The 12,164-nt window shown below is 39.8% G+C and overlaps 1 protein-coding gene across 1 annotated transcript in view; it reads left to right on the top strand.

Annotated features, from left to right (window-relative positions):
- Positions 1-12,164, top strand: part of myo5c (myosin VC) — a gene marked incomplete at its 5' end in the record, with an annotated part of 38,496 nt that overhangs the window by 21,686 nt on the left and 4,646 nt on the right. Inside the window, 16 exons of the mRNA XM_079809095.1 lie at positions 75-221; positions 2,246-2,410; positions 2,500-2,593; positions 2,672-2,735; positions 2,837-3,017; positions 6,176-6,269; positions 6,354-6,417; positions 6,495-6,572; positions 6,656-6,836; positions 6,922-7,015; positions 9,183-9,246; positions 9,334-9,502; positions 9,926-10,010; positions 10,089-10,187; positions 10,257-10,411; positions 11,838-11,927. Of these exons, the coding sequence (XP_079665221.1) occupies positions 75-221; positions 2,246-2,410; positions 2,500-2,593; positions 2,672-2,735; positions 2,837-3,017; positions 6,176-6,269; positions 6,354-6,417; positions 6,495-6,572; positions 6,656-6,836; positions 6,922-7,015; positions 9,183-9,246; positions 9,334-9,502; positions 9,926-10,010; positions 10,089-10,187; positions 10,257-10,411; positions 11,838-11,927 (1,824 nt within the window). The remainder of the gene's footprint in view (positions 1-74; positions 222-2,245; positions 2,411-2,499; positions 2,594-2,671; positions 2,736-2,836; positions 3,018-6,175; positions 6,270-6,353; positions 6,418-6,494; positions 6,573-6,655; positions 6,837-6,921; positions 7,016-9,182; positions 9,247-9,333; positions 9,503-9,925; positions 10,011-10,088; positions 10,188-10,256; positions 10,412-11,837; positions 11,928-12,164) is intronic.

Below are 12,164 nucleotides of genomic sequence, written 5' to 3'. Positions count from 1 at the left end.
CCTCCTGTCTCTTCATTTGTTGACGCGTCTTTGACCATGCAGGTCACACATTTGATCTTATGTCCTTGTTGTAGATGGTGGCGGAGCACAAGGCTCTGGTTCTGCAGAAGTACGCTCGAGCTTGGCTGGTGCGCCGGCGCTTTCAGACAATGCGACGGCTGGTCATCAACGTGCAGCTGTCCTACAGAGTCCAGCAGCTGCGCAAGAAAGTGGAAGAGCAGGTACGATCACACAACATAGAAAGCTTTTTGCTCAAGGATGCTTGTTCATATCTCAGGGAGACTTAATGGAGATTTCAAATAAGTAACGGTCTCAGATATTTCTCATAAAATTCTTTTGTATGAAGGAAAATGAACACAAACGGGTCAGCAGTTGATGTACAATAAGTATATAGAGCGATACAATGAATGTGGAGAGCAGCTCAGATCATTTGCTGAGAAATGTTTATATTGAGATTGAGTTTGGTATCTTGGTAAATCTAGATCTTTTTTGAAACTCTGATGGGAGATCACGGGGCTCTTTTTTCTAGAGACTTAAAGTCCTCGTGAAATCAAAATTGATCATATTTACTTTGTTAGCGCAAATTGCTAGTTTTGTGGTGAACAATCCATCCGTGCAAGTCAATCCGCATCAAAAAATTATTTGGCTTCGTAATCTTTAATCAAAATCTGAAAATGCTCCTCCCCTCTACATTGGTAGGCCTTTTTTGATGACGTCTGTATGACGGCTTGGGCTTCGACACCGACATGCCATCATTAAACACGCCCATCCAACTGCCCGCGAGCTAATAAACAGAGATGGCGAGGAGGTGCGTTTTTTGAATGAAACGCCTACGTTTCTACATCCAATCAGGTCACAGGGAGGAAAAAACAAACCACGCCCTCTGTTCTGCTCATTTAGTATTCCGCTTCTCTCGGAAATACGTCAAATCACTGAAATAAAGTCGGTTGCAACTTCCGGTTCACTGGGACTTTAAACCAAAGTCTCTATTTGGTCTCCATTTTATCTTATTTATATTTGTGTCACAGATAGTTGCGTTCATGTGTATTCAGGGACTCTTATTTTGACACCGTTTCAACATTCTAGTGTTTCCTGTGTTTGTCGCTATAGTTACTGATTGGTTTTTGGTTATTGTTTTTATATTATGTCTGAGAATGTTTAAAGCATGTGACTTGTGTAGCTCGACTGGTAAAGCTTGACTCTGCCAAGGTCGCAGGTCTGATTTCCAGGGAAAACACATACTGATAATTGATCAAATAAAATATAAATATTTTATTAAAAAAAACTTGTATATAAAAAAGTTAATTAAAGCTGAACCGGAAAAAAATTACTATAATGAAAGTGATAAAAGCACATAAAATTACTAAAAGTTAAACTAAAATTAAATTGAAAACTTGAAAATATAAAATTAAGAGCTTATTTAAAATATTAATATTTTCTTAAATAAAATATAAATTAAATAAATTATATTCAATATTAAATTTACTAAAATTACTAATATTTATATATATTATATGAAATAAATTATATTAAATATGTATAATATTAAATATGTGTCATTAAATATTTATAATAATATTTATATTAAATACATTATATTAAATGATTAATGTGACTAAAATGGCTAATATTTATATTTTATAAAATAAAATACAAATGCATAAAACAAATAAAATAAAATAAAATAAATGAACCAAAATTAAAATGACATACTGAAATAAATTAAAGTTGAATAGAAATATATATATATAAAAAATAAAATAAAATAAAAATATATATATGTGTAATGAAAATGACAAACGCATAACCAAACGAAAAAAAATTAAATAAAAAAAATCAGTTTTTAAAATATAAACTGAAAATATAAAAATAAAAGCTAATTCATAATTCAATTAATTTGATAAAATATAAATGTTAGAAAAATTAAAATGTAAAAAGCTTAAATGAACGTTAGAAATGTTCTCTAGGCAACTAACTGAAATAAATGATTTGAAGATGAAGTATTACATTTACTAAAATTAAAATAACTAATACTGAAATAAATTAAAGCTTAAATAAAAATATATAAAAATGACAAAAGCACATACAACAAAATAAAATGAAAAACAAAAATATAAAAAAACCCCCGCTAATTTAAAATATTAATAAATACTAACACTGCTGATCAAATGTACAAATTAGCTCATTGAATAAAAAAATAGTGCAGTGTATCTGAAATGCAAGCCCTCTCTCTCTCTTCCTCCAGAATAAAGAGAACCGTGGCCTCATGGAAAGACTCACCAGTTTGTCTAATGCACGTGCTCAAGGACTAGAAAAGATTCACGCTCTGGAGGCGGAGCTTGGAAAGCTGACCAATGAGACGGCAGCTTTAGAGGAGAGGGCGAGAACGAAAACAGAAGAGGCCAAGCAGGTAATAGAGTGATTTGTACAATATCGCTGTAGCATTGAGACAATATTGAATATAATTATGAGCGTGTTCACTTTGTTCTCTTCTCAAAGGCAATCGCTCAGCTTCAGAATGATAAAGACAAACTTGTTCAGGTGAATAAAGCTGTGGAGCAGAAACTGAAAGACACGACCCTGCAGATGCAAGGTAAAGAGTGTGAACTGATTTTAAAACGGTGATAATGAAGAGTATGTGACTGTAACTTACGAAACATTTGTTTTCCAGGTCAATTTGAGGATGTAAAGAGAAAACTGAAGGAAGATCTGGAAAGAGAGGAGAGGCTCAGGAAGTGAGAGCTCTTTCTTAATGGGATAGTTCCCCCAAAAATCATTTTCTCGTTTCAAACACGAAATAAGCACCATAAAAGTGGTCCGTTCTCTGTTCTGTCAGGGTGGCGGAGCACAACGGGGAACTCCAGAGGGAAGACTCGGACAAAGAGATCGTAGCACTGAAAGAGGAAAGCCGTAGACTGAGAGAGGAGCGAATCAGACTCCAGACGCAAGTGGAGGACGACATGAAGGTCAATGCAGAACTGCAAGAACAACTGCTGCAGCTCACCAAACACGTCAAGGTCGGTCACACCTGTTAGGCTGCGTTCACACCCAACGCAAATTGAGCGTCAAATCCGCTTCTATCGCATCTAGTTGGACGCTTGAACACTTTGAATCCACTCGCGTGTATAAAGCGAGCGTTTGAAGCGAAATAGCTCTGTATGACTGCTCACTGCCAATATCAGTCGTTCCTCCATGTTGAATGAGTGACTCTGGACGGGCCTGCCCTCGTTTATCACGTCACTTCACCATGTGACAGCAGCAAGCAGGCTCCTGATTGGTTAACTAGGCGCGAACAGACACCAAAGTTCAGATTTTTCAACTCGGGCGTCAGATGCAAATTTGCTTCAAACGTGTGAATGCACAAAAAGCACCAAATTAAATCACTCGCGCAAGACACTCAATTCACCTCTTTGAGGCAAAATCGTGTCCATTGCACCGCACTCTTCCTTTCTCTTTGCCCCCCATTTTTCAGGTATAAACGGCTGTTTTAGGTATAAACTGCTTCCAAGGCATTTACAGTAAACCAACGCCTAATATTGAGGATGAAACCTTAAAAAATAAAACCTACATAAATAATCAAATGTGTGAGGAAATATACAAATAATTAATTAAATCAATCAATGGCTATAAATGCAAAAATAATATAAATCAAATGGTTGGGGAAATGCAAAAATGTTGAGGGAAATACAAAATGTAAAGTTTTAATTGTGTGCTTTATCTCCTTATAAATATTTTTAGATTTATTATATATTTTATTATTTACATTTATCATACAGTATACATTATTTACATTTGATTATTTATATATTTATACTATGCGGTTTATGTATTTATATATGTGGTTTATACATATTTATTTATTTGTGTGTTTACTTATTTATCGTTTCTGCAGATTTTTTAGCCTAAAACCTGAAATTCTTCATTTAAAACGTTCTTCTTTTCCCAGTTTGGAAGCACTAGTTTTCCTTTCTGCAAATGTAGTGTTAACCAAGTACAATAACTATAAGGTTTTTTTTCAAGCTGATAAACGATAAAAACATTGACCACCAATTTAGAATCAACTCGACTCGACATGTCACTTTGGAACAAATCCTTCCCTCACGGGTCAAAATGACCCTAAGCCACAAAATTATACTTTTTTTGTCCAGAAAGCTTATTTAATTTAATTTTAATAATATTTTTTCTATTTTTTAATGCAATATTTTGGAGATTTTGTGGTATTTTTTTTATTTTATTTACCTTTGAATTATTAGATTTTATCAATAAATAATATATTTCTTATTCTTATACTTCACATTCTTTCAACTTAAATAAATTACTACTCACAATTTCATGCATAACCCTAGCCTGGATGCCAGCCGAACATAGCCCCGCCCACAACATTTGAGGTCGGGAAGTTCGCTCTGGACTTGATCTGTTGTGGAGCAACTATGCTCAAACCAGAGCTGTTAGGACCAATCAAATCATCAGGGCGGGCTTTATACGATGATGGACAGATGATCAACAGTAACGTAATCATCACGTCACCAAAGAGTGCTCGGGTTGAATTCGTTCACTAAATGGAGAACTTGTTCGTATATGCGTTCACCTTTACTATTTTCTCTCAAACATGATGATGGTGTTGGTAAGTACTCTGTGTATCCTTCAATTCTTTTTAAAACACCGTCAAAGATAATTTACACTCGTCTTCTTCTTCTACTTCTTCCAGCGTGCGTGCAGTTCTGTTGACAACTATGCGTCGCTCAACATACGTCACTTTCTCCGTTGCTCTGATTGATTGTAGGTCTATCCAATTGAGTGCATTTTCTTTCCTGGTTCGGTTGAAACACCCCATAATCACAGCCCAATGGAGCAGATCAGACTCATATTCTGACTAGAATTGAGGATGACGACGTCAGGCTAGCATAACCCTTTTAATTCAGCTCAAAATATCTCACATTGGGTGTCTTTGCCGACCTCTTATGGAAATTTTTTTTTATACAACATGATATTTCTAAAGTCAGTTCACTTCAGTATGCATTCAGATACACATGTAGACATTATAAAGTCATTTTGTGGTAAAGTTTTAGCATTTTTTGTTAGAATTTTTAGCATTTGTTAGGTTTGTCTATGTGTACTGAAGCATTCCATTCATTCCTATGGGGGTCAAATTGACCCGTGAGGGAAGGATTTGTTACTTTTTTTATTTTAAACCACAAAACTCCTCAAATTCAGTAAATGTTTTGTGTGTATTCATGGTTCAAGTGTGACGAAAGTCCTAAGGTCTAGGACCACTCTGATGAACACTCATAATTTTTCTTTTGTTAGTTTTTTTTTACCCAAGGGAAGGATGAGGTTAAGAGCTAGAGCATTTGATGGTGCAGAGAACATAACAGTGGAAGCTAATATATTTATTGTTATAGTTGTCTTTATAGTTATCGTTCTTGGTGTAAACAAGCCTTTACACAGTGGTTATTAAAGGTGTCATGAACTGGCAAACTGTACACAGACACACACACACACGCGCGCGTGATAGCCCGTCTGAAAAACACATAGCCCTGGGACTTTCGGTTTTGTGAGCTGGCGTTACAAGTCCGAGTCTGATCCCGAATGAACCAATAACAGCTTCTCCAGCCTGTGACCGCGTGCTAAGGTATTAAATCAATAGATATCAAACGATCTGTAACAATGCAATACTAACACATATAAAAACATGTTTTACTCACATAAGTGTGTTGCACCATTTCTGTCGGATCCGATATAGAAGCACAGCATTGTGTTTTAATCTCAATATGTCTGCAAATCCAGTCTCGACCTCTTATCTTGTTTACAATCGATTCCGTGGTGAAAGGAAGCGAACAAATGCAATGTCTTTTACGCACGTGAGCTGGAACCGGCATGTTTATTGCTCGACCCGTTTAGCTCCACGAGTCAGTGGGCGGGGCTTGAGCCAGTGCTTCTGCGTCCTACTACGTCAGTGGTCAACATATTCTGAGATCTCTCGTTTTCTGGGCCTGGTGTCTATAAAAGCTTTTCTCTGACTAACAAGGAAGTTTTCAGCTCTGAAACTTACAGGATATTCTTATATCACAATGTCACAAAGGCTCAAAGGAAAGTTGATTTCTCAATTCATCACCCCTTTAATATGGACCTTAATGTAAAGGTTTTTTTTGTGTTTTTTTTTTTACATTTGAAGATCATACCAGATTTACGGAAAGAAATCAACAGCCTCCAGATGCAACGAGCTGAAGCTGATAAAACCACGAGAGCTCAAAGTCTTCAAGCCAGAGGTATAAAACACACTATAAAACAATGAGCAATACATTTAAAACTATAAACCGCTGAGCTGTCTTTATGCATTGTTATGCCCTCAGCTAAGATGAGTTTAATCATGAAGCAGCTGCTCGGTAACACTGCAGAGCCAGATCTCATCCAGAGGTGCGTCAGAGTATTGGGATTGTCAGCGCTGATTGTCATCTGGATTAGCTTGATTCAGATTGTCTCTTTTACTCTAGGCTAAGTAAAGAAGCCTCAGATAACGATGACGGAGCTGATCTTCTCACTGCTTTTGACGGCGTAGAGAAAGCTGCAAAGTATGACCTCTAAAGGGTTTTCAATTTGATGAACAAATTAGATATATCATCAAACGTGCAAATTTACTGTCCTTCTCTCTCAGGGTGATGGAAACTCAGCTGCGGGAGCAGAAAGAAACGTATGAGAGTCAAATGGAAACTCTGGTCTTCAAAAACGAACATTTAAACAAAGAGAACGAGCAGCTTCAAGCTCTCTTCCAGGAGAAAAGTAACGTCAACCAAAGCATCGGGCAGGAAGTGGCCCGCCTCGCTGCTGAGAACATGGTAGAGTGCATTTATGTAGCTTGTATGTTTGTTTATAGTCATATTTTAGACTCACCTGGTGATGATGGTGACTTCCTGTGTGCAGGTGATTCCAGAACTGAAGCAGCAGGTGTCAGAACTGAACCGCCACAAGCACGAGCTTGAGACACAGTTACAAGATCAGAGCGCTGAGATGAGCGGTGAGCCAACCACATTTGAAATGGACTAGCTTTTATGCATGCAAAAATATTTTGGACAGATCTGGGCAACAGGATATGATCTTACACTCAAGTGCCTCTATTATTCTTTTTGGATATTACATTTGATGTAGTGTATTATAGCTGTTTGTGAATGTAAAAGGTCTGCAAAGTGTTATTTTGCCCTAAAAGAAAGAACCGACTGCCTGAAACAAGTTGTCAGTGATTCCAGTCTTACTTCCTGAACAAACCTACGTTGGTTTGTAACAAATTTGCATAATGCCTGTGAACAACGTCCACTTTGACCCGCCCTCAAACACTGGAGTTGTAGGTGAGGCCTGGAAGAGTTTGGTACGTGTTGTCGACATGTCAGAAAATGCTGTTTTCTGCGCTGCAAAGGCAAATCCACTTTGCTGCACTCACGATCGGATTGATACAGGCAAACTGACAGATTGTTACTGTTTCTATCACTGTGAATCAAGCACTGAGGAAACCTCTGAGCTGAAATTCAGATATGATAATGCACGTTTTGAGTCCAACACGTGCTATAAGCGGTCAACCAATCACAACAGACTGAGCCGTCTGACCAATCAGAGCAGAGTAGACCAATCACAACAGACTGAGCCATCTGACCAATCTGAGCAGAGTAGACCAATCACAACAGACTGGGCCGTCTGACCAATCAGAGCAGAGTAGACCAATCACAACAGACTTGGCCATCTGACCAATCAGAGCAGACTACACCAATCACAACAGACTGAGCCATCTGACCAATCTGAGCAGAGTAGACCAATCACAACAGACTGAGCCATCTGACCAATCTGAGCAGAGTAGACCAATCACAACAGACTGGGCCGTCTGACCAATCAGAGCAGAGTAGACCAATCACAACAGACTTGGCCATCTGACCAATCAGAGCAGACTACACCAATCACAACAGACTGAGCCATCTGACCAATCTGAGCAGAGTAGACCAATCACAACAGACTGAGCCATCTGACCAATCTGAGCAGAGTAGACCAATCACAACAGACTGAGCCGTCTGACCAATCTGAGCAGAGTAGACCAATCACAACAGACTGAGCCATCTGACCAATCAGAGCAGAGTAGACTAATCACAACAGACTGAGCCATCTGACCAATCAGAGCAGAGTAGACCAATCACAACAGACTGAGCCATCTGACCAATCAGAGCAGAGTAGACCAATCACAACAGACTGGGCCGTCTGACCAATCAGAGCAGAGTAGACCAATCACAACAGACTGAGCCATCTGACCAATCAGAGCAGAGTAGACTAATCACAACAGACTGGGCCGTCTGACCAATCAGAGCAGACTAGACCAATCACAACAGACTGGGCCGTCTGACCAATCAGAGCAGAGTAGACCAATCACAACAGACTGAGCCATCTGACCAATCAGAGCAGAGTAGACCAATCACAACAGACTGAGCCGTCTGACCAATCAGAGCAGAGTAGACCAATCACAACAGACTGAGCCATCTGACCAATCTGAGCAGAGTAGACCAATCACAACAGACTGGGCCGTCTGACCAATCTGAGCAGAGTAGACCAATCACAACAGACTGGGCCATCTGACCAATCTGAGCAGAGTAGACCAATCACAACAGACTGGGCCGTCTGACCAATCTGAGCAGAGTAGACCAATCACAACAGACTGGGCCGTCTGACCAATCTGAGCAGAGTAGACCAATCACAACATACTGGGCCGTCTGACCAATCAGAGCAGAGTAGACCAATCACAACAGACTGAGCCATCTGACCAATCAGAGCAGAGTAGACCAATCACAACAGACTGAGCCGTCTGACCAATCTGAGCAGAGTAGACCAATCACAACAGACTGAGCCATCTGACCAATCAGAGCAGAGTAGACCAATCACAACAGACTGAGCCATCTGACCAATCAGAGCAGAGTAAGCTCTCAGAAACGAGGAGTTTGAAGTGTTTTTTTTTTTAATCTTTGATGCATGTAAACCTATTGTAGGAGACGTATTCTTTGAAAACGTATAATAGAGGCACTGTAAATATATGAATAAATACTGTTACATTAAAAATGATATCTGTTTAGTTTTATTCAGTTGTGGTAGGCCCAAATATGAACATGCTTCATCTGTTGGCACTTCTTTACAACTTCAATTTTCTGTGGCAGCAAAAATAAAGGAGTTATCAAGTGAGATTCAGCTCACGGTTGAAGAGGAGCAATCCCAGCGCAGGTGAGGCGTTCATTACCCTCAAACCATATTTACACTACAGACTGCGGCCCACGGCTGAAGGAGCAGGTGTTGTGCTTCTGTTCATAGACACCTGGAGGAGAAGATCACAGAGAGCGAGAGAAGAAGAGAAGAGATGGAGAGACAGATGGCTGACCTCCAGGAGGAGAACGAGCAGCTACAGAAAGCTCAGCTCTCAGAGAGCGAAGCCAAGAACAAACTCCGACAGGAGACGTCACACCTCACAGCGGAGAATATGGTGTGTGTGTGTGTGTGTGTGTGAAAGGTCATGCTCATGATTGCATTTTGAATTTGCATGCATTAATTTTTAGCTTTTTCCAAAGCATGCATGCATAAATAAATAAATAAACCCCTCAAAAACAATACAATAATATTATAATATATTAAAAACGGTTGGAGAAATGCAAAGGAAATGCACACATTAATAATATTAATAATCGTTCTCTTTTTATTTATGTTATTATTGTATTATTTATAAAATATTTTATTTATTTATATTATTATTTATGCATGAATATGTGGATTTATTTATTTATGCATTTATTTAAAATGTAGACAGTGCCACCGTTCCCCCTGAAGGACATTCAAGTCTTTTGCAGACCAAAAAATCGACCTGTCAATCTTAATCTGATGTGTTGAGATGATTGTCTTCTTGATTCAGGACTTTGAGGAGCAGTTAGACATGAAGGACAGATTGATCAAGCGACTTCAAGACCAAATCAAAGCTCTTCAAACGCATGTGACAGGTAAAACTCTCTCCATTTACCTGATTTCACATTTAGCCAATCCGGTCTCATCCTCTGCATGTTTCGTGTTCTCATCAGCCAATCAGAAAGCAGGACCGCCCGTGCCCAAAGACTACTTGGGCATGTTGGAGTACAAGAAGGAGGATGAAAGCAAGCTGTTCCGGACGCTCATACTCGGTAAATCTATAATGCAAAGCTAGTGTAAAATCATTGCTCATAACTTAACCAGTGATTTGTATTCTGCAGAGCTGAAACCGCGCGGTGTGGGTGTGCAAATGATCCCTGGTCTGGCTGCACATCTCCTCTTCATGTGTGTGAGACACGCCGATTACCTCAACGATGGAAACAAGCTCAAGTCTCTCATGCACGGCATCATTACAGCCATAAAAGAGGTCATTGCGGTAAGCTGGACTGCCCTCTAAACATATATGTGGCCGATATGCAAAACCGGAGTTAATGTCAGGAATCTGTAAAGATCATGTAAAGGTCATTATTGTCCTGTAAGTTGTGAGGTGGAACGGACTTGTTTGTTCAGCACATCCCACAGATGCTCGATTGGATTGAGATCTGAGGAATTTGGAGGTCAAGTCAACGCCTCAAACTCGTTGTTGTGCTCCTCAAACCATTCCTGAAGCATTTGTGCTTTGTGTCAGGAGCATTATCTGCTGAAAGAGCCACAGCCACCAGGGAATACCGTTTCCATGAAAGGCTGGACATGGTCTCATCAATGCTTAGGTAGGTGGTACATGTCAAAGTAACATCCACATGGATGGAGGACCCAAGGTTTCCCGGCAGAACATTGCCCAAAGCATCACTGCCTCCGCCGCCACGCCTTCTTCCCATAGTGCACCTGGTGCCATGTGTTCCCCAAGGATTCATCAGACCAGGCCACCTTCTTCCATTGCTCCGTGGTCCAGTTCTGATGCTCACGGGCCACTGTTGGCTCTTTGGGCGGTGGACAGGGGTCAGCATGGGCACCCTGACTGGTCTGCGGCTATGCCGCCCCATACACAACAAACTGAGATGCTCTGTGTATTCTGACACCTTTCTATCAGAACCAGCATTAACTTCTTGAGCAATTTGAGCTCCAGTAGCTCGTCTGTTTGATCGGACCACACGGGCCAGCCTTCACTCCACACGTGCATCAATGAGCCTCGGCCGCCCATGACCCTGTGGCCGGTTCTCCACTGTTCCTTCCTCTGAGCACTTTTGATAGAGACTGACCACTGCAGACCGGGAACACCCCACAAGAGCTGCAGTTTTGGAGATGCTCTGACCCAGTCGTCTAGCCATTACAGTTTGGCCCTTGTCAAACTCGCTCAAATATTTACACTTGCCAATTTTTCCTGCTTCTAACACATAAACTTTGAGGACAAAATGTTCACTTGCTGCCTAATATATCCCACCCACTAACAGGAGCCGTGATGAAGAGATCATCAGTGTTATTCACTTCACCTCTCACCGGACATAATGTTATGCCTGATCTTTGTATATATATATATATGAGAATTCGTGGGGAAGTTTTATCTATTTTTTAATGACAATGCAAAAATGTAATAGTTGTAAAAACATGCTTAATTATTTTATTTAGTCTTTATGCCGAAATATGAATTACTAACACACGTTGCATTATGTCTTAAATTTGAGCAAACTAATGCAAGTCTTACAAAACTGGCATGACCAAAATACATCACCAAATCACTGAACTAGCAAATTGCATGTATTTGACCACTTTTTAACACACGATCACATCTGAAAACGATCAACGCTCTACAGAATCCTCTGACATTAGAGTTTCCTTAATGATGATGATGACTATGATTTCAGGGCAACCAGGAGAATTTTGAAGTTCTGTCCTTCTGGCTCTCCAACACATATCACTTCCTCAACTGTCTCAAACAGTACAGCGGGGACGAGGTAAAGCCTTTTTCTGTGTCTTTCTCCTTCGCTATTAAAGGGGCTATATGCAACTTTTTCCCCAAAATAAACGTAACAATAGCCTTTTTATTTAACCATTTATGACTCAAACATCTCCTGATGAGCATACTGACACCTTGTCCGCTCACAGTGGGTGCACCTATAAGCCTGTATCCTATTTTTCCTATTTTCTGGCGGGTCGTTTTTTCCCGCGCTGTCTGCGGATGTGGCGTCACC

Source organism: Gobio gobio, assembly GCF_949357685.1.
Source record: "Gobio gobio genome assembly, chromosome: 25".
Classification (NCBI taxonomy): Eukaryota; Metazoa; Chordata; class Actinopteri; order Cypriniformes; family Gobionidae; genus Gobio; species Gobio gobio.
Note: the sequence above shows the minus strand (reverse complement) of the source record. Positions and strands in the feature narration are given on the sequence as shown.